At 47.8% G+C, this 25715-nt stretch overlaps 1 protein-coding gene across 1 annotated transcript; it reads left to right on the top strand.

Moving 5' to 3' along the window:
- Positions 1-6974: 6974 nt before the first annotated feature.
- On the top strand, positions 6975-24864 carry mybpc2a (myosin binding protein Ca). The gene is made up of 28 exons (XM_058049752.1): positions 6975-6990; positions 7298-7360; positions 10103-10186; positions 10260-10408; positions 10905-11022; positions 11242-11290; positions 13347-13403; positions 13475-13644; positions 13722-13854; positions 15384-15508; positions 17030-17135; positions 17222-17391; positions 18194-18359; positions 18728-18834; positions 18928-18957; positions 19764-19903; positions 19979-20138; positions 20229-20333; positions 20426-20614; positions 20812-20946; positions 21042-21209; positions 21281-21369; positions 22082-22277; positions 23110-23249; positions 23557-23716; positions 23831-23967; positions 24075-24261; positions 24643-24864. The coding sequence occupies exons 1-28, from the start codon at positions 6975-6977 to the stop codon at positions 24675-24677; spliced, it is 3384 nt and encodes a 1127-aa protein (XP_057905735.1). The 3' UTR covers positions 24678-24864.
- Positions 24865-25715: the final 851 nt, after the last annotated feature.

Here is a 25715-nt window from a genome sequence, read left to right as displayed (position 1 = left end):
TATGACTATTTGAAAATATTATTATGACAGATTTTTGTTTTGTTTTTACAATATGGCTTAAAAAAAACAAACCAAAAAAAAGTCAAGACACTTTTCTCAGTTTGAATATTTTTTTTCATATGATATTTTGACTTTATTCTCATAAAATGACAGGTTTTTGTAATTTGGTGTCTTTTTTTCCCATATCTGCTGTTTTAAATTTACCATCGTTTGGGATTTCTTCTTGTAAATCGTGAAATATTTTCAAATTATTTCCCGTACTATAATTTTTCCCTAACCTAATTTTCCAAAAATTACAACTTAGTTTTTTTCTCCTAATATTCAGACTTTAAACAATAACATTTTGTCTTGAATAATTGAACTTTATGCAACTAAAATATTACATTAGAACTTTTTCTGTTTAATATTTTGACTATACTTGTAAAATGATTAAAAAAAAATGTTTTATCATTAAATAATATATTTTGGACAAAAAAAATTAAATAATAATAATTAGAAATGTCCCCCTTTGGCCACACTTGGACACCCTTGCCATGGATGATGTCATGTTGTCTTTGGTGCCTCCAGTGGTTGCAGATGAGTAGTGCACGCCCTTTTGAAGGAATAATCATTTTCACACAATCCCTCCAACCTTTGCAGGAGATATCAGGATCTATATCCTCATCTCCGTCTGTAAACTGGTCTTGGGTCAGTTATGGTGTTGCCTTTTATCAACGCTGTACGATGTCTTATTGATATAAGACCCACCGGGCAGGTGGCGATACGGGATGTCTTCTAGTCACGTGAAGATGTACAAATTAGGATTGTTGGCGTTGGAGGAGGTCTTTGTTTAGTCCTGGAGTATTTATGGTCTAAAGAATAAGAGCATGATGATGAGCATGTCCTCTGTCGAGGTAGATGAGATGTGTCACATGGTAGAATAACCGCGGCGCTGCGAAGTGACATTTGACTGTGGCGGGCCGCAATGTATGTTTGTCGTGTAGCTGTCATGGCGACTGAAATATGCGCCGCCGCTTTTGTCAACAAATGCATCAGAGCGCGTAAATCAGAGCCAGGCTTGAAACCCGAGAGGAGATGTATGTGCAGGATGACAGAGAGGAGACAGGATGGAGAAGATCTCTGCCAAGGCAGGTGGACTCGTCCAATACTAACACCCCCCCACCCCACCCCCACCCCACCAACCAATCAAAGCTCATCTTCCGGAAGACTTTCCTGACTTTTCTTCTTTTTTGGAGTTAATGTCACCCTGCAACGTGTCTCCTGCGAGTGTCCGCACGTCATGCGTATCCGGTTCCCGCCACCACATTACCGCCGTCTTCTCGGCTGATGGTAAACCCCGCCCCCAGCACCACTTATCCTCTTGAAGTTCATCACACCGTGTCAGCTTTGAAGGCCTTCTGCCCTCGTCTCCCTCAGCTGGACCATGTGACTCCCTCTGTGGTCTGGGGGGCGGGGGGGGGGCTCCAGGAGGCGTTGGAGGGGATCTGGAAGGAGCACGCACCCCAATAAACAAGGCCAGGAATAGTTTGTAGGAGCAGGACGGGTGGATACAGCGAGAAGACTCGCTGGTCACACCTCTTAAAAAGAGTCATCCCTCCTTCTGGCAGGTGAGACGTGTTCAAGGTGTGAAAGCGTTCTTGGATGGAGTCACTGGGCTGCTGTGGTGAGGTTCCTGCCAGACGGATTCATTCATGCAGCGTTCAGCCCAACTTAGCTTCCACCGGTACATCAAAGGAAGCGAGGGATGGTGGTGTCCTACAATAATACAACACGGGTGACCAAAATGTTCCTTTCTTAGATCCCCATGGAGGTGGGATTCTTGTGTAACTGGGATCTTGTATCTAAATCGGCTCCTTAAAATGTTATATTCAAGAATCAAGTCCTCCACATGCTTATCATCATCATCACATGCCTAGCCCTGTCCCCAACCCGAACCCCAACCCCGACCCCGACCCCAACCAACAACCAGAGCCCTAATCACAACTCTAACACCAACTACCAACCTGAGTCCTAGCCCCAAACCTCTACCCCAACTACCAACCTGAGTCCTAGCCCCAAACCCCTACCCCAACTACCAACCACCAACATGAGCCCTGTCCCCAACCCAAACCCCAACCAAGAACCTGAGCCCTAGTCACAACTCCAACACCCAACTGTAACACCAACTACCAACCTTAGTCCTAGCCCCAAACCTCTACCCCAACTGCCAACCTAAGTCCTAGCCCCAAACCCCTACCCCAACTACCAACCACCAACATGAGCCCTGGCCCCAAACTCAATCCTAGCCCTGTCCCCAACCCAAACCCCAACCAACAACCTGAGCCCTAGGCACAACTCCAACACAACAACTGTAACACCAACTACCAACCTTAGTCCTAGCCCCAAACCTCTACCCCAACTGCCAACCTAAGTCCTAGCCCCAAAGCCCTACCCCAACTACAAACCACCAACCTGAGCCCTAGCCCCAAACCCCAACCAACAACCTGAGCCCTAGGCACAACTCCAACACCCAACTGTAACTACAAACCACCAACCTGAGCCCTAGCCCCAAACCCCAACCAACAACCTGAGCCTTGACCCTGGCCCCAACTCCAATCCCCAACCTGAGTATCAGCCCCAATTACAATTGGTGTGGGAAACCTGAAAGTGTGCATTATTGTGATCTTCTATATGTTCAAGTCCCCAGTAGACCGCTTTGGGCTAATGCTAACTTCTGCCAGGGCCTCACAGCTGGTCCAGCGTAGCGTTACATCATTCCCAGGCCGTCATCCAGTTCCCACAGGTATGTGGCGAGCGCTTGATGGATCACGGGCAGATGGTTGTCAGAAGACAACCAAAAGGGGGGGGGGGGGGGGGGGGGTGACGAGTCAACTGCTGCGTCATTAACAAAGTGAAGTGGAACTATTATTCCTAAAACGTCCTCTGGGATTGAGGAGAGGTCGAGCTGCAGCTTAGCCTTTTGTTTCGCAAACATTCCAAACGTAGCAATTCCGCTCTTTTGAGGTTGGATGAGCTCGACTGGCACAATGGAAGAATTCCAATCATCAGCAAAGTTTGCAGCCAGGACATAAAATCTAATCCTCTGCTTCACAGCCCTTTTATTCCTCCAAGCCTCTAACCAGACCCCCCCACCCACCCACCACTCCACCAACCCCGTCCCTCTCCATAAATCTTCATCTTTGTGTTTGAGAGAAGAATCCGTAAGTGGAATCCAAACAAGCCATAATTCTTTTCTTGGTCGCCGCATGCATCCCAAAGCCGCTGGAATTCTGGCCCTGTGGCCTCGCCGTCATCAAGAAAGTTGAAATAGTTGGGAATGCCCCCCCCCCCCAGCACAAAAGTCGGAATATTGTGAAATAAAGTTGATATAAAAATCAACTTTCAGGCTACAACCCGGCTTCCAGTAAGATACACGTTTTGTTCAAAATCATCATGACACCGGAGACGTTTCCGAAAAAAAACACAGGTTATTCAATTTCCAGCCAGGGAATGTGAAAAGTGTTAGCATAAAGAAAGTTCAAGTAAGTCGTCGGACTTTCATATTCTCTTTCAGCAGACGCTTTGCAGATGAACTTGTCTTCATCGATTACGTGATGCCTTCATGTTTTGGCTCGTCTTCACGGCTCGGTTCGTAAAGCTTTTATATATTCATGAGATTAAAAAACATTTAAAATATGAAAACCATTCACTCTTCTGGCCTCGGAAGCGTTATAAAGTAGGTCATCCAAACTTTCCCACAAAGTCCCCTGCTCGCTTTTGGAATGCGGAGATCCTCCAGTTCAGGTGAATATTCTCTTAATCCCCACCAATCTCATCCTCTTCCTTTTTCACGCTTGGGAATACGATGAAAGGCCCGCCACCCTACGAAGTTGTTCAACGATCGCAAAGTCCGGGAACGACAGGTGTCCACGTCGGCGTATCAGCGCCGGGACCTCCGTGCCTAAGAGTCACCAGGCTCCTCTTATAGAAGGTGATGATCTCCTCACTGGGTGATGCAGGCTGATGGAGAATGTCCACCTGACGTCGGCATGGACGAGTGTGTCAAGTGTCCTGGTAATAATGCCCCCCCACCCCCACCCCACTCCTCCCCACTCCCAATATGGCCACCTTCCAAGTGCCAGTAATTCCACTGATACCCATCTGCTGTAAATATAGAGCCTTTTGAATATGAATCCGTCCTCGGCCAGAATTCCGTATTAGAGCAGGATGAAGCCAGCTGCTCGGCCTCTCGGGGGCGCCATAATGGCGGGAGATTGCGACCAATAAAAGACTCGTCCAATAAGGGGGGCCTGGGAAAGAAAATCAAAAAGCATGACAGGTAGGGAGGGGTGCGATAGCGTACATTTTGGTATGGAGATGATTTATGTGATTTTTATAATAAGGCTTCCTACTTTGCAGAAATTCACTTATCACTGTCAGGTCTGGAGCAGATTTAACCGTGATGAATGAGGGATGATCGTATACATGGAAACATGTATTCCTCTTAACGAGCAGCAGGCACCGCCTTCACACTTCTAGGGAGATCTTCCCCAAGATGTCGGGGCGTCTGTGGGCATTGTTGTCCGTTTGTGTGGTCGGGAGTTATCCGTGTTATTCCAAGCATGCCCGCAGGGAGCTTGCTTTGTGTGCCGGGAGCAGGAAGAAGTCCTGTTGAGATAAAGAACGAGATTCAGGAAGTCGTCTATTAAGCGCTGCTGTGTTCCATATAGGTCAGTGGAATAGGTACACCACTAGGTCTAGTGGCTCCACTCTCATTTCCACAGCTTGTGCAGTGACCTCCATGGCGGCGGCGGCGCGGCGTTTAAAAGGGCACACGCTGCATTAAGAGCAGGCGGGGGGGCGGAGGATATGTTACCGCCAACTGGCACGGCGCGGGCCAGACCGGCCAGAGTCAGCCGCCGCCTCTGGTTAGCACGTAGCTGGTGCGGGTCAGGTGGCATCATGCCATCGCACCGGCGTCACACCCCCAGTTAAACGCATTTAAAAGGAAGTGCTTGACGGAAAGGAAGTCTAAGAAGAAGAAGAAGCAGAGATTCCAAGATGAAATGTTTTGACTTGGCTCAACCGTCCCAAGCAGCGGGGTGGGAAATGTCAAGGGAGATTAGGGAAGAACATTCCACGGAGCTGGCCGAAGCAGGATGAGCGTGGGACATTCCTGTCACCATCCACGTCTCGTAAATCTTACCCTATGACATCTTACTGCTCTTTTTCGACATATAATACTCACAGAGGCGCACCTGGCATTAGCATGGGGCCCCTTTGGGGTGGGGAGGGGGGGTCAGCACTGTCTGCATCAATCTGCGCGAGCCAGGACGCTTGTTTATCGGCCACGGAGGCGGGGGGGCGCCATTAATTTTTTTTTTTACAAAAACTGAGTATCACTCAGGCGATGAACATCCAGCAGCAACGCGACGAATTGGCACCAGAACTATATTGCTGAAAAATATACCAAACAAAATGTACAAGCTACCTCGAGAAGCGTTCATTTACGCCGCGCTAGCTAGCTGAGAAGTGTTACTCCGCTAATGTCTCTACTGGAAATACCGCTTTGCTGCGACAAGTTCATAAAGAAGTCTCGTCTATTTGCCGTAGTCTGTCCTCAGCAGAAGGCGCTTTCATCATGGCGGCATGACGTAATAATAATATATTTTCTGCTCATTTGCATGAGGTTGTATTCACCTGTGAGGCGGAATCGGAAGCTTGGCGGCAACAAGGACGGGGAGTGTAAGACACGAGCGTGGTGAGCGGCTTATGAATTAGATATGAAAGCATCCTCCTGATGACACGTCCAAAGAGTCTCGTGTAATCACGCCAGGAGGAGCTCGCCGTGACCTTGGCACGAGGAGAAACTCGCTTTAGCTGCTCACAAGTACAAAGGAAGGCTAATGATGCGGTACGAAACGACACACGAAGGAGCTTGTTTAGTCATTGGGGGGCCCAAGGCGCGCCCCGTCATTGGGGCCCCAATGATTTTTGTCTGTAGTCGCACATCCATGTTTCCTTACAGAACAACTTCCTGAATCAATCTGCACATGTGCAGTAACATAAAATGTGCTCGTGTTCATAGAAATCACCTTCTTGATGCGTTGTTGGAGAGAGCGCCACCTGCAGGAATAAAGTGGAACAGCAGTGAGCCGAGCATGAAAAGTGTTAAGTGTTTTTGTTTTTTTTGTTTTTTAGTTGAGCGAGTGAGGCTCGTCTGGCACAAACTATCTTTGGAATGTGAAGAGGTTTCTTTAGTGAAGTGATTGTTGTGTTCATCACACTTATCTCCACCCAGCAGGGTGTTGGTTTCCATGGAGATGATACGCCTTTTTATTTCATGCACGGGTTGCCTCTCAGTGACTCTTTGTGGAGGATAAACAATCTTCTTCTCCTTCTTCTTTCCCTTCTTGTTCTTGTTCTTCTGGTTCTTCATCCACTAGCTGCTTCTCCTCCTTCTTCTTCTCCTTTGTGCTCTTTTCCTTCTCCTTTCCTTCTGCTTGTTTGTTTGTTCTTCTTTCTTTTCTCCTTCTTCATGTTCTTGTTCTTTATGTTCTTCTTTCCTTTTTTCTTTCTTTCTTCCTCGTTTTCTCTCTTTCTGTGATCTGATCTTCTCAAGTGAGTACGCCCATACTTGAGGAACAAGCGTCTCCTGTGGTCTTCAAGATGCACTTCTGCCTCTTGTTTCTCTCTCTCTCCTTTGTTCGTGTTTCTCTCTCTCCTTTGTTCTTGTTTCTCTCTCTCCTTTGTTCTTGTTCCGTAAGGCGGACATACAAGTTGATGTGTTTATTGTTTCGTTGCAGCAGCCGACGGCGATCCCCTCCCAGCCGACCCTACCGGTGAGTGTCTTCAGAACATCAAGCTCTCCAAGTCCTACTTGTGGAACGGGGGTGTCCAAAGTGCAGCCCGGGGGCCATTTTTGGCCATTTTATTGGCCCTTGCAAGGGTGGGTGTGTGTGTTTTGGGGGGGATGGTTGATGTCCGGATCAGCCATGGCGGGCATCTCCGGTGAGGAGGGCTGATGAGCATTGTGTAAGAGCTCCTTTTTCTCCTTGGGGGGTAAGGGGGGGTCTCCAAAAGACGGTCCCTTTCAGGTTGTGCCCCTAATAGAAACACTGCTTATACCATCTTTTCATGTACGTTTCCCCCGACACATCATCCATCCTTTTTCTGTTTGTGGCCGTGAGTGGAAAAAGTTTGGACATCCCCGTTGTAGACGGTAGTCAAACATAACAATAATGTATATAATAATAATAATAATAATAATAATAAAATGACATACTTTTTGTTGTCTTTTTCAGATGCAAAAGGTAAGAACGAACATGGAAGCTGCCTTGTGTGTGTCAGACATTAGCGCCATCATCACTCAATGTTGAGGGTGAGACTTGCAACACCCACACACACACACACACACACTTTGAAGATGTGACGGAGCAAACCAAGATGGTTTGTAGCATTCATCTTCCTTACTATTCTTCCTCATCATTGCACCCGCTTATGCACACACACACACACACACACACACACACACACACACACACTCTCTCATCCTCCATTAGACTTTGCTCCCTCACACAAGTGAGTCTTAATCCGACAAGGTGAGCACACAAAAGGCATTTTTGATTCTCCGGGGGCTCGTTAGCGATTATCTGCTATCCTGCCGCTGGATGACTTCATCATCACCCCCCAACCCCCCCCAACTGTTGTGCTCTTTCATGAACGCCAGCCCTCTGCTGCTGTGTTTCTGTGCTGGGGACGTAAATACTTCACATCTTTTATAAAAAACACAGTCGGGTTTACAAAATGGAGAATTTCAGAATGTCGTAGTTTGCAAGCTAAAACCACTTTTTCATACTTTTTACTGTCAACACGCGTCTATTTTTGGTAGCGAAAGGGTGAGAAGGCGACTCTAAAACTAAAAAGAGACTTCCTCCAGAAATAAATATTCATTTTAAAAATTCCCCTCAAGTGCATTTTAATGTGACGAACAACTTTTCTTTAAAAAAAAAAAAAAAAAAACTGAACCTGATCAAAGGCTTTGACTGCTGGCTAGCACAAAGGTAGCTGAAGGACACAGGAAACATTCATCTGCATGGGGGCGCTCCATTAGAGAAACACACACACACACTCGGAACACCTTCACTCGTGTTCCTGTTACACCTGAGGTTCACCTGCATTTCCACAACAGTCAGACCTTTGAAGTCCATCATAACCATAATGAAGTCATAGAAATTTGCATTTCAAAATTAAGGTAAGTTGTCTTGAAAACATGAGGCAAAAAAATGAAGGGAAATATTCTATATTTTTTCCACCATGAAAGTTAAAATATGGAGAAAAACTGAAAACCTTTAAGATGGGAGGGTTCTGGGAAAAAAAGGGCAAAATATGGGATTTCCCAGGGAAAACGGGAATGCTGATGTGGCTTTCCCCGCCACCACCTTATTTTTCCAGGAACGTTTATATAATTAATTCACAGTAATATAATAATAATTAGGCGGCACGGCGGTCTAGTGGTTAGCACGCAGACCTCACAGCTAGGAGACCAGGGTTTAATTCCACCCTCGGCCATCTCTGTGTGGAGTTTGCATGTTCTCCCCGTGCATGCGTGGGTTTTCTCCCGGTTCTCCGGTTTCTTCCCACATTCCAAAAAACATGTTTGGTTAATTGGCAACTCCAAATTGTCCATCGGTATGAATGTGAGTGTGAATGGTTGTTTGTCTATATGTGCCCTGTGATTGTCTGGCCTTGCCTCTCGCCCACAGCTGGGATAGGCTCCAGCACCCCCCGCGACCCTCGTGAGGAAAATGCGGTAGAAAATGAATGAATGAATGAATAATAATAATTATAAGTAATATAATTCACAAATAAACGAGGTTGTAAAAATAGAGTATTAAGATAGTGGTGTGGAGTGCTAGTTGTGGGTTTGTGCTCCATGCTAAGCTAAAAGCTAACAGGAAGTGACGATAGTGACCACGTTGCATGGCGCACTGCCGGCCAATCACACACAGGTAACTTCCTGGTGGTTGTAATTGTTGGTATAGTTAATTACCATCCTATGTAATACAGAGTCTAATTCAAGACAATAACGGCATCAAACGTTGGGGCCGCTTTGCCGTTTGTAGCGTTTTTAACACACGCAGGCCTGATGTGTGCTTTCGTCTCCATTAACAGACGTCCAGGCGGCTGTAGGTAAGCTCGCTTGCTCATTAACGGCCTCGTTGTGCGTCTGTGTCCCGCAACTGTCTGATTGGCGTCCCTGCTTCCCTCAGCAAACGGCGAGCCGAGGGACGGTAAGCCGCAGCACGCTCGCCCGTGCCGACTGTTTGTCTGCTTGCCGTGTTTGTCGTGTCGAGCACCTCGTGTGTCGGCAAACAGGGAGCGTCTGTCTGTGTGTTTGCGTTCTCGTTGTACCGCTGACATTTGAAATGGAAAATGAAAGCCAAACTCAGCGGGGGTTCCGGTACCTTCTGTTACCGAGGGGTTGGCAACCCTGGGACCCGTTGGATGTTTAACTTGTTTTGGACTTGGTTGTTGAAGGAATGACGCCATTAACCCAACTACACGAGTATTTCTCAGAGGAAGGTGTGTATGTGTGAGAGGTCGATGACAAGACTGACGTTGTTCCTCGCTTTCTCTTTTCCCCGACGCAGAGTTGCCGCCCGATGGTAAGGCTTGACGTTGTTAGCATGTCTGTGAAGCAAACACCTGCCAGAGCATCTGTTCATTCGCCGGCAAAAGAAACGGAGCGTCAAGTTCAAGTCACTGTTTCGGGTTCTTCTGGGGTGGCGCTGTGTGACATTCTCAACTGACCTTCTGTCATTTGCCACCACCCCCAAAGAACCCCTGTATGGTCCTCAATGTGGACCGCATGGTCCACACTACACTAATTGTACCCCTTAGGACTAATTATAGGACTCCGAGGTAACAGTTTGCACTTTTTCCGAACAGAAACTCTAAAAGTCAAACTACTACGGTATGACTCCACTGACTAGACATTGTACCCCAAAATGTACAATGATGGACTTTGTGTTGCGTGTGTACACACCAAGGGTCTGCACCAGATGTTTTTGGAGTCTTCTACAATGTTCAAGAACAAAAACCGTCTTGTTTATTCTCACAGAGGTCGCACCAGGCGAGGACCCTCAGCTCTCGGAACTAACCGGCTTATTTGTGTCGAGGCCGGAGAGCACCACCGCCACCAAAGGTCAGCCGTCCCCCCCCCCCCGTGGGTTCGTCCTGCAGTATGGTCGCTCATGTCTTTCCTCCGACTGTGGCAGGGAAGGATGTGTCGTTTGTGGCCAAAGTGGACTCCTCCACCCTGCTGAGGAAGCCCAGCTTGAAATGGCTGAAGGGGAAGTGGCTGGACCTGGGAAGCAAGGCCGGGAAGCACTTTCAGTTCAAGGAGTCTTATGACCGGAACAGCAAGGTAGGACTAAGGACTAAGACGGAGCCTAATCCTGCTTTCATTTGGTTCACCCTGTCACAATATCATTATCGTGAGGTACCCGAGATTCCCGGCCCTACTCCTCCAGTGGCCCCCAGGTTAATAGACCCTGGTCTAGACCGTCCCTTCCTAACTGGTGCAGCTGGTAAACTTCACGAGTCGGGCTCCATGTGGAGTTGGACTTTTAGATGGATGACTGTCATTCTGCCGAACCTGGTTCCGGAATACCAGGCTGGCTGTGTCCAGGGGAATTGCACCTTGAAAGGACTTTTGGAGGCGACTGAAGGTGCTTGCCACCGTAGGGTGGACGCCTCGGTGTCCCCACAGCATAAGAACTGGAGACAGTCTTGGTCTTGTAAGTCCAGACTCAAGACCGTGACCTTCATGAGGTGGAACCCCGCATGAAAAGTGACAGATGGATGACTTTGAGGTTAAGTCCGTGTCGGCCTGACGGTTTTGTGTCGCCGTTGTCTTCCAGATCTACACGTACGAGATGCACATCATCAAGGTGGTGGACGGAGACGCAGGTGGCTACCGCTGCGAGGTCACCTCCAAAGACAAGTGCGACAGCTGCACGTTTGAGGTGTCGGTGCAGGGTGGGTCGTCAGAGCGACACTTAATCACATTATTGTCATCTTCCATTCAGCGTCTCCTCGGCGCCCGTCTAACCGGCTTTGTCAGACAATAACTCAGCGAGTGGCGTGCACATTAGATTCTATCATTTAGTGGCCCGGCGAGGTCCCGAGTCCATTATTGCTTTGCCGCTGGTGTAATGAATTAACCTCAGCAGTCTTCCTCCTTCTGTGTGCTTGCAGCGGTGCAAGAGGAGCAGCAGGACAACATTTTGGAGGCCTTCAAGCGATGGTGAGTGTCGGCGCCGTTCTTCTTTCTTCCATATGCTCCCCTGGTGATGGCTGCCCGAGGACATCTGTCCGCTTCGCGCGGGGGAGGGGCTACGCTCGTCCGTCTGTCCGTCATTTGTCACTGTCTTGTCCGACAACAGCTGCTGTCTCACCTGAAGTGGTTGAGGATCTCGTGTGCTTCATCAGACGTGATCGGCGACCCTGTGGGGTGCCGGATTAGCAACATGGCTTAGCAACATCTACTGTATGTCGGGGCTGTCCAAACTTTCCCCGCCGAGGGCCGCATAGCGGAAAATGACAAGGCGGCAACAATCCAACATCTACGTTGTGTACTGTAGCAAAGTATAAACTTGGGATTTATTGGCGCTACAGCGTGTTATTATTAGTAGCAACATTTTGTGATTTTTTTTTTTTGTCTATGTTGCTGTTTTTTTTTTTTTTTTTTTTTTTTAGAATGTATCATGGGACAAAAAATGACACCCTGCCAGCCGCAAATGGCCCCCAAAATGTGGTCAGGCACTAATTTGGTTTAAGTTTAGTCTTCTTTACCGACTCGCCTTTGTGTTGTAGGTGACACAATACACATTAATTATATATACTTCTTATTTTTTTCTTAAACATTTTAATTAATCTCTTTTTTTTTTTTGTCTCTTTCATTTTTTCTTTTTCCTGGTTCATTTTCTTTTTTCTTTTTCTCTTTGTTCTTATTCTTCATTTTTTTTCCTTTTCTTTTTTGTTTTTTTTATTCACTTTTTTCTTCATTTTTTTTGGTTTTATCATTTTTTTTCTTTTTCCCCACCTTTTGTTTGCTTTTATTTTTTTTAGTTTAGTTTTTTTTCATGTTCACTTTTCTTTTCATTTCTTCATTTACGTTTTTGTTTTAGTATCAGTGGTATTAGTAATATTTGAACAATTTTTTCTGTGTATGTTTTTATATTTTTCCCCACCTTTTTTCTCAGTTTTTTGTGCGTGTGATTATAAGGCATCGCTAACTAAAAAAAACCTAAATAAAAAATTTTTTAGCAAGCGTGGCAGGCCACCCAAAAAAGCGAGCAGGGCCCCTGGGCCACACTTTGGAAACACCTGGTGTAACAAATGTAGTGAAAACAATGCTGAGTGTGCCCTCCCTGCTTTGTAGTAATGCAGGAGTATTATGTACTGTGTACTGTACTGTATGCGTGTGTTTACCAAGCAATTCACTCACATTTGCGCTGGGCCTGTTGATTGTGCCATCATATATCAGCCGCCACCTTCACCTGGGGCCTCCATATCCCTAATCTGTGCATCATTTCCTGTTCTCGTTAGGCCCAGATATAAGACGAGGAGCGCAACATGCAAAAGACGGCGTGATGTTGTGCTTTGGACGGGGCTGTCGGCGTGCCCGTTTGCGGAGTGGCGATACGAGAGGAGGAGGAGTAGGAGTGGCGTCATTTCTTGCTGGAAAGGCTGCAGAGGTTAAACAGTCAAAGATGGCTAAAATATTGTTGGCACGTGCGATGGCCGTCGCCGGCATGGCGCATGCTCGGCACGAGGTGACTAAGCTGATGAAATAGTTTTAATTGCTTGACAGCCCTCTTAGACGACACGCCACTCTGCCCTTCTTGCATCACACGCCAGTGAAGGTTATCCGAGGCGGCGCTCCCAGAGGCGTTCAAGTACAGTAGGCCCACATCTCGCCGGGGACGCGCCGTCGTTTTCGTGCTCAGCCAACCGTCAGCTGAGCTCGTGTGTCCCGTCAGCGAGGTTATTATCACCCCGGGAGTGTGGCTCCCTCCTTCAGGATAATACCGAGCGCAGGATGTTATCCTTGAACGGGGCGCTCAACCGTGGAGGCGCACGGCGGCCGCCTCAGACTGCCTCGCAATTTATTGCCGCTGATTTGCTCCTCTGAGGCCAGCAGGCGGAAAACCAAGACAGTGGGGGGGGGGGGCAGAGTGGACCGCAAAAGATCCGCAATCTCTTAATACTGGTCTCACTGGTAGGCTGGTTTTGGCCGCCCCCCCCACAAATATGTACATTTGATCTCAATTATGAAGTGAATTTTCTTCCTCCCACAGTGGAGACGCCGATGAGGATGCCGGCGATCTGGACTTCAGCGCCCTGCTCAAGAAAAGGTAAGTCCAGCGTTGCACTTCCTGTCGCTGCCCTGCCTTGCCCTTGCCCTGACCCTGGCCAGCCCGCTCAGGCAGAAGAAGCAACGAGCGCCCAAGGAGGAAGTGGACGTGTGGGACATCCTGAAGGCGGCCAAGCCCTGCGACTACGAGAAGATCGCCTTTGAGTACGGCATCACGGACCTGAGGGGCATGCTGACGAGGCTGAAGAAGATGAAGACGGTGGAGCCCAAGAAGAGCGACGGTGAGGGGGGCGGGAATGGCACTCAAAGGTGACGTGGCCGGCGAGGCAGGCCGCTGACGGGGATCTTGTGGTTGCAGCCTTTCTCAAGAAGCTGGAGCCGGCGTACTCGGTGGACAAAGGCAAGAAGATCCAGCTGAGCGTGGAGGTGGCCGACCCCAACGCTCCCATCAAGTGGCTCAAAAACGGACAGGAAATTAAACCGTCAGCCAAGTGAGGTTCAGCACATCTTATGTTTGTATGCAACGTCAACATGTTGGTGATGGACAACTTTGATTCCTTTTACCGGGTTCATAAGAACTCGGGTTCTTAGGAATCACTCACTGAAGTGAATTGGGTACTTGAGTCTCTCAAATATATATTTAAATTGGAAAGTAACATTAGTTTTATATACAGAATTGTGAATATTACTTCTTTACATCACTATCACGGCTCTTATGTAGCCATGTTCCAAAGAGATGTAGCATTTTAGCTAGTATGTATACATTGGCATCGTGAGCTGGAGGTCTGTAGCATGAACTGGAAGGTAAAACAAATATATATATATATATATATATATATATATTTTTTTTTTTAATTGGAAGGTAACATTAGTTTTATATAACGAATTGTGAATATTATTTTACATCACTATCACGGCTCCTGTGTAGCCGTGTTCCAAAGAGATGTAGCATTTTAGCTAGTATGTCTCCATTAGCATTGTTAGCTGGAGGTCTGTAGCATGAACTGGAAGGGGAAAAAAATACGTATTTTTTTTAATTGGAAGGTAACATTAGTTTTATATTCAGAATTGTGAATATTACTTCTTTACATCACTATCACGGCTCTTATGTAGCCGTGTTCCAAAGAGATGTAGCATTTTAGCTAGTATGTCTCCATTAGCATCGTTAGCTGGAGGTCTTTAGCATGAACTGGAAGGTAAAAATATATATATTTTTAAAAAATTGGAAGGTAACATTAGTTTTATATTAAGAGTTGTGAATATTACTACTTTACATCACTATCACAGGCTCCTATGTAGCCGTGTTCCAAGGAGATGTAGCATTTTAGCTAGTATGTATACATTAGCATTGTTAGTTGGAGGTCTTTAGCATGAACTGGAAGGTAGGAAAATATATATTTTTTTAAAATTGGAAGGTAACATTAGTTTTATATTCAGAATTGTGAATATTACTTCTTTACATCACTATCACGGCTCTTATGTAGCCGTGTTCCAAGGAGATGTAGCATTTTGGCTAGTATGTATACATTAGCATTGTTAATTGGAGGTCATTAGCATGAACTGGAAGGAAAGTATGTATATATTTTTTTATTAAATTGGAAGGTCACATTAGTTTTATATTCAGAATTGTGAATATTACTTCTTTGAATCACTATCACAGGCTCCGGAGATGTCGTATTTTAGCTAGTATGTATACATTAGCATTGTTAGCTGGAGGTCTGTAGCATGAACTGGAAGGAAAAAAAATATATATTTTTTTTAAATTGGAAGGTAACATTAGTTTTATATTAAGAATTGTGAATATTACTTCTTTACATCACTATCACAGGCTCCGGAGATGTAGTATTTTAGCTAGTATGTATACATTAGCTGAGCACAACATGTAGCATTGTGGTACATGTTTTCACATGTACACGTGTTTTTTAAAGAAGGGATGATGGTCATCGTCCATGACGATTCACCGCGTTGTCTTGGGGCAACCTGGCTTATTACGACTTTGTCTTGTCCCCGTGGCGTGCAGGTACGTGTTTGAGAGCGTGGGCAACAAGCGGACGCTCACCATCAACAAGTGCAACTTGTCTGACGACGCAGCCTACGAGTGCGTGGTCGGCGAGGAGAAGTGTTTCACCGAGGTCTTTGTCAAAGGTATGTGAGTCAACCCCCCATCCACCCCCACCCCCCATCCTTCTGCTCCACCTGTGTTTATTTCAGTGAAAAGCATTCATGAACTTATTTTAAAGGCCGAGTGTTTGCATTTATAGTTTTGTGGCGTGGCCGTGCATCACAAGCGAATGTCTCAGAGTTTGTAAGCGATTTTCTTTTGAAGGCCACTTCTAAGTACTGTACAACTGAATGGTGTTACTATTGAATTGATAGACGTAGAAGGATTTCATGTTCTACTCTGATACTGGTAAGGTTAGCCTTCAAAACCCCCCTTCTATATGCAGTAATTAAAATACTTGGAAGAAAAGACACTAACCAAATCAGTGACGCTAATTTACTTGTTCTCCGCAACAAAGCCCGGCAGGGCACCGACTCGGCCTGCCTTGACGCACGGACAGAAACGTTCGCACGTTGGCGTGTCACACGACCGGTGAGGTCATCAGTCAAATGCGACGACGACGACGACTGCGGCGGCTCAGACAATTGAGACGTGTGGAAGCGGAGCGGATGCTGACGGTGACAAATAGCTGCTGTTAGCGGAGCGCTTCCACCATGTGACTCACACGTCCTCCGGAGACTGGGAATGCCTTCCAGGCTGCTACCAGAGACACGATGTAGCATTCTTTCCCGCATTCTTCCCATGTTTTATCTACCGTTCATGCTGTTAACAAAAGGTGCGGCCCGCCACAATTCAATTTGGACTCCTCCTCGCTCTCTGATTGGCTTGTCGTTACAACTCTGTCAAGTCGTAGTAACTCTGCATTGTCAGAGGCACTTCAGCTTGCTTAGGAAAGGTGCGCTTCAATTCGCAAGCGATATGCAGCAATTAGCTTGGCAACACGGTGCATGGTCATCAAACAGAGAAGCGGTCTTACAGGATCAACCAAAAATTAAACGGGTACGTTAACATGCAATGAACTGCCATTATACGTATGTGAGGCACAACGACCAAGTGCGAACTTATGTACAAGGTGCCCGCAAGGCATGCTGGGTACTCCAGCGAAAACTGTTGTTACAATATAGTGAGATATTAGACGTACAGCGGCGGTGTCCTTTTTTTGGCGAGGGCCACAAAGTGAAAAATGAAGATGAAGGGGGATGAACTTTGCCACTTCCTTTCTTTTAGTAATTTTATTTTATTACTAAAATAAAATAAATACAATTTATTGTATTTATAAATAAAGAAATAAATAATTAAATAAATAAAATTACTGCCGATTTTTTCCTTTTTTGCTGTTTTTGGCATTTAAAAAAAAAAGTTTTCTTGTTAAATTATATTTTTAGAATGTGCCATGGGCAGCCATGGGCCGCACTTTGGAGACCCCAGATGTACAATGACGTGCACATTATGTAATATGCACTTGCAGCCATTTATTTTATGACACAAAGCAAAAAAAAAACTTTTACCTGCTTAATTGTCAATTATGCAAATTAGATGTCTAGCCACCCCCGCCCCTCGCCACAGATGAATTGTAGATGACTTTGTTGATGTTGTTTTTGCAGAACCCCCGGTGACCATCACCAAGCTGCTGGATGACGTCCACACGGTGGTGGGGGAGAAGGTGGAGTTTGAGGTGGAGGTCTCCGAGGAAGGGGCGCACGTCAAATGGTGACCCAGAAGACTTCCTGCTCTATCCAAACTTCTCAACCAACATCCCGGCGGTCCTGACCCCTGTTTTTTTTTTTTTCCTCCAGGATGAAAGATGGAGTCGAGCTGACCAAAGAGAGCGCAGCTTCCAAGTACAGATTCAAAAAGGACGGCAAGAAGCACGTTCTCATCATAAACGACGCCAGCAAAGAGGACGTCGGCACCTACTTCGCCTTCACCAACGGCGGCGAGTCCAAGGCCGAGCTGGAAGTGGAAGGTACTCTTTTTGCTGCCACTTTGGTCACGCTGCACCATCAGGATGTAATGATACCTTCACGTCCAATGAAGATAACTTATCAAACGGCCCATGAAACTGAAGTGAAAGCTAACACTACACTAATTGGCCGTCAGCGCCTGCCAGAAGTTTGCTGACAGGTATTTCAATTAAGAGCTTGAACAGAATTTAACGTGTTGACGTTTTTCATTTTGACAAGCATGAACAGCCGTAAATGAATTACCGCTCACACCATAATTAATACAGCTCAGTTTATCTCCGCATCCGTCTATCATCACAGTAATGGTCACGGTAATTTGCTCTACACGTCCAAAAGTGATGCTGGGGGTCTGGGCTTATCACTCCAAAAATTAGGACACGTTAGTTCCCCTCAATAGGCTGCACGGCGGATGAGTGGTTAGCACGCAGGCCTGCAGGTTTTGCTTTTTATGTTTTTACTCCGAATCTCTGCTTGGGTATCTCTTGTGTGGAGTTTTCGTGTTCTCCTTGTGCGTGCGTGGGTTTTCTCCGGGTACTCCGGTTTCCTCCCACATTCCCAAAACATGCATGTTAGCTAAATTGGCGACTATAAATTGTCCACAGGTATGAATGTGAGTGTGAATGGTTGTTTGTCTACATATATGTGCCCTGTGATTGGCTGGCCACCAGTCCAGGGTGTAATCCGCCTCTTGCCCCAAGTCAGCTGGGATAGGCTCCAGCGTAACCATGTGACCCTCGTGAGAATAAGCAGTACAGAAACTGGTTCAGATGTTCCAAAGGCCGTTTAAAACGTATTTGTTTGCAGAAAAGGAGCTGCAGGTTCTGCAGAGCATCGCCGACCTGACGGTGAAGGCGAGCGAGCAGGCCGTGTTCAAGTGCGAGGTGTCCGACGAGAAAGTGACGGGCAAATGGTTCAAGGACGGCGTGGAGGTCCAGGCCAGCGATCGCATCAAGATGACGCACATTGGAAGGTATCACCTCTCCCCCATGAATGAATTGTTGTCATCTCGTTCCTCGTTCTAAACATCATGCAACTCAACAAACCAACGCTCCTCGTAGAGTGTGACCCATTTTTTGGACTTGGCAGCAATCTGCACAAGTGCAGCTTCTAAACTAACACACACACACATGCAGACATACCCCCAGGGTCATCGTCTTCTCTAATCCCTCCAACATCAGCGCCGCCGCCATCGCAGCAGACATGCCAAGGCGACAGCGGTCACGCAAGGTGAAAGCCATTTGGGATGATTTTGTTGCCGGGGAAACTGTCTCTCTGTCGCCTAATTGCCGCTCACAGCCAGTGTGGTCTCCATGGTAACGAGTGCTAACATGTCTCCAGGACACACAAGCTGACGATCAATGACGTGAAGCCCTCCGACGTAGGAGATTATACGTTTGTGCCCGACGGCTACGCGCTCTCTCTGTCGGCTAAACTTAACTTCCTGGGTGAGAATGCAACAGACGTAAACATAAAAACGAACCCGTTATTTATTGAAAATGTGACTCGATGAAGCTGATTCAAGTGTTCTTCTCTTGCAGAAATCAAGATTGACTATGTTCCCCGACAAGGTGAGTCCCCGCTGCGTTTTAGTCCAAAAATGGCCGACAGTACACGAGACGTTTAGTAATACTGCGGGATGGCAGCATCACACACAAACACACCTCAGGGTCAGAGAAGGTTTCATTTTAAAAGCCGTTTTTGTTTCTTATTTTGCTGGCCTAAATGTTCTACAAAGGCTTTGTTTTTACTCCACGTGCAGGAAATAGATAGGAAACATGAAGTCCGGGGTGCTGGAGCCTATCCCAGCTGTCTTCAGGCGAGAGGCAGGGGTACATGTACTTATTATTACATGTATTTATGGCACCAAAATACATTTGAAATATCACAAATAAATTTCTTGGAACTTGAAATACATTATATTGGAATGGATCACAGGTGTCAAACTCGCGGCCTCGGGGCCAGTTCTGGCTCGCCACATATATTTTCACACATATTTTATACGGCCCGTGTATTAAATATTACGGGCTTAATAACACGGGCTCTTGTATATCATGTGGCAATTATTCCTTTAGATTCATATATTCTCCTGAGAGCAGCCATGACGGTGATGTGGCCCTCAATGACAATGAGTGACACCCCTGATGTAGACTGTCGTGGATCGGAACACACACCTCATACGGCACACCCGCTATGCCAGAGAATAAGAATCCGTAGCAGGAAGGATTGATGTTGCCACCGTAGGATCTTTGTCACCACTGTGGCGAGTTCGAGTCGGACAGGAGCGAGCTCAGAGGGGAACCATCACGGCCAATTATGCAATTGAGATGACCCACTTCAGTCCCGCATGTTAATTGACGACCTCGTTCCATGATAGACCCTCCTAAAATCCACCTGGACACCAGCGGCGCCGGGAGCCAGAACACCATCACCGTGGTGGCCGGGAACAAACTTCGCTTTGATGTGGAGATTTCTGGGGATCCGCCCCCTGTCGTGTGCTGGACCAAGGGAGACCAGGTGAGGAGGCGGGGCTGTCTTGCCAACATGTCACAAGGATTCAGCGTCCAGGTGACACCTTACCTGCGAGCGTAGACGGTGAGCGAGTCGGAGGGAAGAGTCCGCGTGGAGACGAGGAAGACGCTGAGCAGCTTCGTCATCCAGGGGGCGGAGAAAGAGGACGAAGGCTTCTACTCGCTAACCGTGACCAACCCGGCAGGAGAGGACAAGGCCCAACTCTTTGTCAAGGTCGTGGGTTAGTGGCTTGTTCACTTTGTTTTATTTCCCGGGTGTTTCATTGCCAGTGACACACATACGCCTTCTCGTCTGTTCCGTGGCTCGCCAGATGTGCCCGACCCTCCTGAGAATGTTAAATGCACATCAGTTGGCGAGGACTGCGCCACCATCACATGGGACCCTCCTGCATTTGATGGCGGCGTGCCCGTTAAAGGTATCTCCCTCCCCCCTCCCTGCGACTTCCCTTCACATCTGATGTCGTCCTCCCGGGGAAACAAACGCCAACAGTCTTTAACCTTGCTCCAGGTTACCTGATGGAGAGGAAGAAGAAGGGGTCGTCCAGATGGACCAAGCTCAACTTTGACGTCTACGAGTCCACCACGTACGAGGCCAAGAAGATGATCGAGGGCGTCCTTTATGAGATGAGAGTGTTTGCGGTCAACGGCATCGGCATCTCTCAGCCCAGCGGCAACTCCAAGCCCTTCATGCCCATCGGTACGCCGTTTGGCAGCTCGGGACCACCTTACGGTGGATGTCACTTATTTATAGAGCACATTTAAAACAAAGTTCATGCTGCCCCAAAGTCCTGTAAGAAACATGTGAAAGGTTTCAAAGAACAATTACAACATTTGATATCATAAAAGTACAATAAAATGTAGCATCACCACATACCAGCACTTCCTGTCTCACAGCCCCGACTAGCGAGCCCACTCGCCTCACGGTGGAGGACGTGACCGACTCCACCTGCGCCCTCAAATGGCTTCCTCCTGAGAAAGTGGGACCCGGAGGCATCGACGGCTACATCATTGAGTACTGCCAAGAAGGAAGTAAAGACTTCCACGACTGACTTAACGTTTCAATTTGGCATCCAAAAGCGTTCTTCTGGAAATGTGGCACACTCGTCTCTCTTCATCATCTCCAGGTGATCAGTGGGTGCAGGCCAACCAGGAGCCGGTGGAAAGGAACCAGTACAGGGTGAAGGGTCTCCCGGTGGGGGAGAAGATGTTGTTTCGGGTGGTGGCCGTCAACATCGCCGGGCAAAGCCCCCCGGCTACGCTTTCGCAGGCCGTCACCATCAGAGAGATCATGGGTCAGACGCTGACGACGTGAATAAAGATTCGCACACGCTGGACTCAAACACTTCCTGCTTTGTTTCTCCAGAACATCCAAAGATCCGTGTGCCTCGCCACCTCAGGGCCAGACTGGTCAGGGTCGTCGGCGAGAAGGTCAACTTGGTCATCCCTTTCCAGGTCAGCGACACTGTTGTTGGAGTTATTCTCAAGTGTGCCAAGAATAAGAAAAGCATCTCTGAGAATTCCAAGCAGGTGTATTTTTAATGGCCAAAAAACATCCTCGTGAAATAGGTCAGTGGATGGCGACTGGCACATTTACAAGTGCTGACTTGCCCATTTTAATATTTGATATCCTGTAGTTATTTTTTGTACAGGTGCCAAATGCACTAGAGAGCCCGGGCGGGAAAGGGGGGTGGGGGGGCGGGGTGGGGGTGGTTGGCTTAAGGCAGCAAATGATGACATTGCTGCAAAAAACAGCAAAGGCAGTCGTGAACTGAATTGTCCAATTATTTCTGAGTGGTTAGCATGTAGGCCACAGTCGGATCGGGAAGACCTGTGCTTGATTCTCCGCTTGGGGTTTGCATGTTCTCCCCGTGGGTGCGTGGGTTTTTTCGCCAGGGACTTCGGCCCCCCCCCATTCCAAAAATGTTAGCTTCATTGGCCACTCCAAATTGTCCATAGGTATGAGTGTGGGTGGGAATGGTTGTTTGTCTATATGTGCCCTGCGATTGGCTGGCCACCAGTCCAGGATGGACCCCGACTCTCGCTCCAAGACAGCTGGGATAGGCTCCAGCAACATAAAAAGGATGGATGATATAAGCTGAAAAGGCAAAACATGGAGAAAGACCACCTGAATGACCATTGAACCTGTAACAATCTCCGCCCACAGGGTAAGCCTCGCCCGGTGGCCACCTGGTTCAAAGATGGCGTACCTCTGGAGGACAGAAGCGTGGGGACGCGGTCCACCGACGTGGACTCCATCCTCTTCATCCGCTCGGCCGACAGGAGCCACTCGGGGAAGTACACGCTGTCTGTTCAGATCGAGAACATGGCAGACAGCGCCGACATCTACATCCAGGTCGTAGGTCAGTCAATCATCATCAAGCGTGTGACTTTTTTCAACTTAGACACTTGGTGTGATTTCTTGACAACGTAAGCACATGGCCGTGGAAATGGTCCCGGAGAATCGCAATCGCAATTCTAATTAAGAAAAGCCGTATTTCCACGTGTGATCATAAATCCCAATTTGCGACTTCATCAAAGCGTCAGTTTAATCCTGACTCCTGCGCCGTCCGCCAGCTTATTTCTCATCTCCTCAACGCTCGTCTTCCCGGGTCGGAGCGCTCGCTGGATGATTTGGCAGGACTCTGATGGGATTATTTACATGTAGACTGGGATTACCTTCATGCCGCTCTCACACGTCCCGTGCTGAGAAGGTTGCGCTAATGAGCGAATACGTCTGTGAAGAGCCCTTCATCGTCCATCCCATTCATATCTACTTCCTATTTGAACAGGAATCGGCCAAAACCAGTCTCAAGGTTTGTGTAGCCCCCTTGAAGCGGTTGCTTGTTGTTCAGTGGAGAATAAACTCCATGCCACTTATCCACCGCTCCTGTCTTCTCAATCTTCTCAGTCAGAACGGCCATACTGGTGCTGCTAACAACGCCTGTGCTACCTATGTCCAACGTGTGGCAACACAGGGAAGCACAGTTCCGCCAGCGAGGAATAAAAAGCATATGACAAAGTATTTTCATCCACGGTATGACGCACAGTTTTAGTGGCTACGAAAGCAGGACTTCTTCATACCGTGGTAGACCTTGAAACCGCTAACCGGCCCGTGTCTAACAACACGTATGCATTGCATTGCCTTTCTTTTTTTCAACTGTTTTTTTTTTTTCTCTTGAAATCTCTCACCAGACAAGCCCGGCCCCCCCATCAAGGTGCACGTCACAGACGTGTGGGGTTTTAATGCCTCGCTGGAGTGGAAGCCGCCCAAGGACGATGGCAACTCTGAGATTATTGGCTACACCATTCAGAAGGCTGACCTGAAGACCAAGGTAGCAACTCTGTTTTTTTATTTTTTTATTTTTGGTAGTGCCAAATCTGTGGCTGTCCCAATTCATTTGTGGTGAGCCGCTACATATACGTTTGGAGCACTTGACTTGGCGTGTTGCTTCCTGACTCTGTCAGTAGCATTGCCAAATAAGCAGACGACGGCAGAGCCGCCGTAACAAGATTTGTCACATGACTGCAAAGACTTGGAAGTACCGTCACGGTCAGAATGGACGTGATGGTGTAGAGAGGAACAGGAAGCTCCTTGCAGGTTTATATATACAATGCTTCTCTCTCCGTGGATGGCGTCAGGAGTGGTTCACGGTCTACGAGCACAATCGCAGGCCCGGCTGCACCGTGTCCGACCTGGTCATGGGGAACGATTACTCCTTCCGGGTCTTCAGCGAGAACGTCTGCGGCCTGAGCGAGGAGCCCGGTGTCAGCGAGAACACAGCAGTCATTTGCAAAACGGGTAATCCGATCATAGAACCTTCTAGAAGTGCTTTTGAACCTGGATTTAAGATTGGGGCTGATTTAAGGATGTACATAGTAGATCCAAATGAAAACAATGTGACTCGTCTTCCAGGTTTGGACTATAACCCTCCACCCTTCAAAGAGAAGGACCGCAACGCATGCCCCAAGTTCACAGCACCCCTGGTGGACAGGAGTGTGGTTGCAGGTTACACAACGGCCATCAGCTGTGCCGTCCGTGGTTACCCGAAGGTACCGACAGCTTTAGTCAATCACACCCCATGTCAGCGTTTGGATCCCGAATTGAAGTTCCAAGATCAGAGCCTAAAACCCTGACCCTAATTCATCCCCCCTCGCAGCCGAAGATCATTTGGATGAAGAACAAGATGATCATCGGGGAAGATCCCAAGTTCTTGATGCTCAACCACCAAGGCGTGCTGACGCTCAACATCCGCAAGCCGAGCCTCTACGATGGCGGGCGGTACTCCTGCAAGGCCATCAACGACCTGGGGGAAGACGAGGTGGAGTGCAAGTTGGAAGTCCGAGGTACGCAACATCTTGTCTGACTACTGGCAACAATTAGTGGTGCCTTGGTTAACATGTTTTTTGGTTAACATCCAAAAAAAGGATTGCCCTACAAACATCGTCTCCGTTTTCTGCCTATGAATGTGTTTTGTGTACACATTCTGGGGGACGTATTATTTGATTGACAGTAGTTTCTATGGGAACACTCGCTTTGGTTAGTCCATTTTGGTTTGAGTCTGACCTTCTGGAACAGATCGACCTTGACCAAGACACCACCATAGTAACATTTGAACGTTAACCGTCCTACACGAGACCAAAACAAGTTCAAGCTACTACTCACGTCCATCCCTGCAGAAGCTTCAGGGTTCGCTCATGCCGAGTTGTTGTGGTTTCCTCCCGCAGTCGCCCAGGAGAAAGGTGAGGAGGCGAAGAAGTGAGGAGCGACGCAGGCGAGGAGGAAGTCCAACATGATGGATCCTAATGGATGGTGTGGTGAATAAATATGATTCAAATAGATCATAAAGCCGCTCCTGATCCACTCCCATATGCTCGCCTTTCACTGCCGCCATGACGGATGCTACATTGCTAATGTGCCATCCATTTTAGTGTCCCGGGGTGTGTTGTCTGTGAAGTGGGTCCGTGTGAGCCGTAAAGTCCTTCACATCTCCTGGTGTGTGGAACATTTCTACAGCTCATGATTGTGATGCACTTGCGGCACCGCTGCCGCCATCAGGTCAGGTCCCGCCGATGGTTGACAGGAGGGGGGGGCGGTGCCTGGCACCAGGCGGCAGTGGGATCAACGTGCTTCCCACAAGCTGATATGGTTCCTGCTACACACACGCTGCTTGACCCGGATCCTCGCTTCCATTCGTGCAAACAGCAGCTCAGGCGGCAGATCGGGGGTCTCATTAGCATGGCACACGAGAGACTAATTAATGCACCCCACAACATCGGCCTAATTAGCTCTCCCACGTCATTACTGAGCAAAGAAATTAGCGCTAATTCACACAGCCGCAAAACAAACACAGCGCCGACTCTGCTGGAAGGCGATCAAACCTCAGCCACCTCAAACGCCGCTCGACCGCGCAGACCACCCGCCAAGCACCCGACGCCATATCATGACCTCTGACCCCCGGCTTTCTTCATAATCGATGTACACACGGTGTCTATCCAGCCGTAAACAGTGGTTAGCGTTTGAAACACTGACAAAAATAAGAAATCAGGAAGGGGGCAAATGCTTGTTCCACACTAGTGTGTGTATAATATGTATGTATATGTACATGTGTATATAAAAACATGCTGGTGCTAAAGATGAGGAGCGAGATGGTGGCAGTGGAGACCTGCACTGCAGCACGCCACTCCAATGTTGAGTGAGACCCGCTGCGTACGTGCGTACGTACGTGCGAGCCGATCTAATGTTATTGTGAGTTGAGCCCGAGAGCCAGCGGGGCGTGTTCCTCTGATGATTGACACAT

This window comes from Doryrhamphus excisus, chromosome 15 (genome assembly GCF_030265055.1).
Source record: "Doryrhamphus excisus isolate RoL2022-K1 chromosome 15, RoL_Dexc_1.0, whole genome shotgun sequence".
Classification (NCBI taxonomy): Eukaryota; Metazoa; Chordata; class Actinopteri; order Syngnathiformes; family Syngnathidae; genus Doryrhamphus; species Doryrhamphus excisus.
Note: the sequence above shows the minus strand (reverse complement) of the source record. Positions and strands in the feature narration are given on the sequence as shown.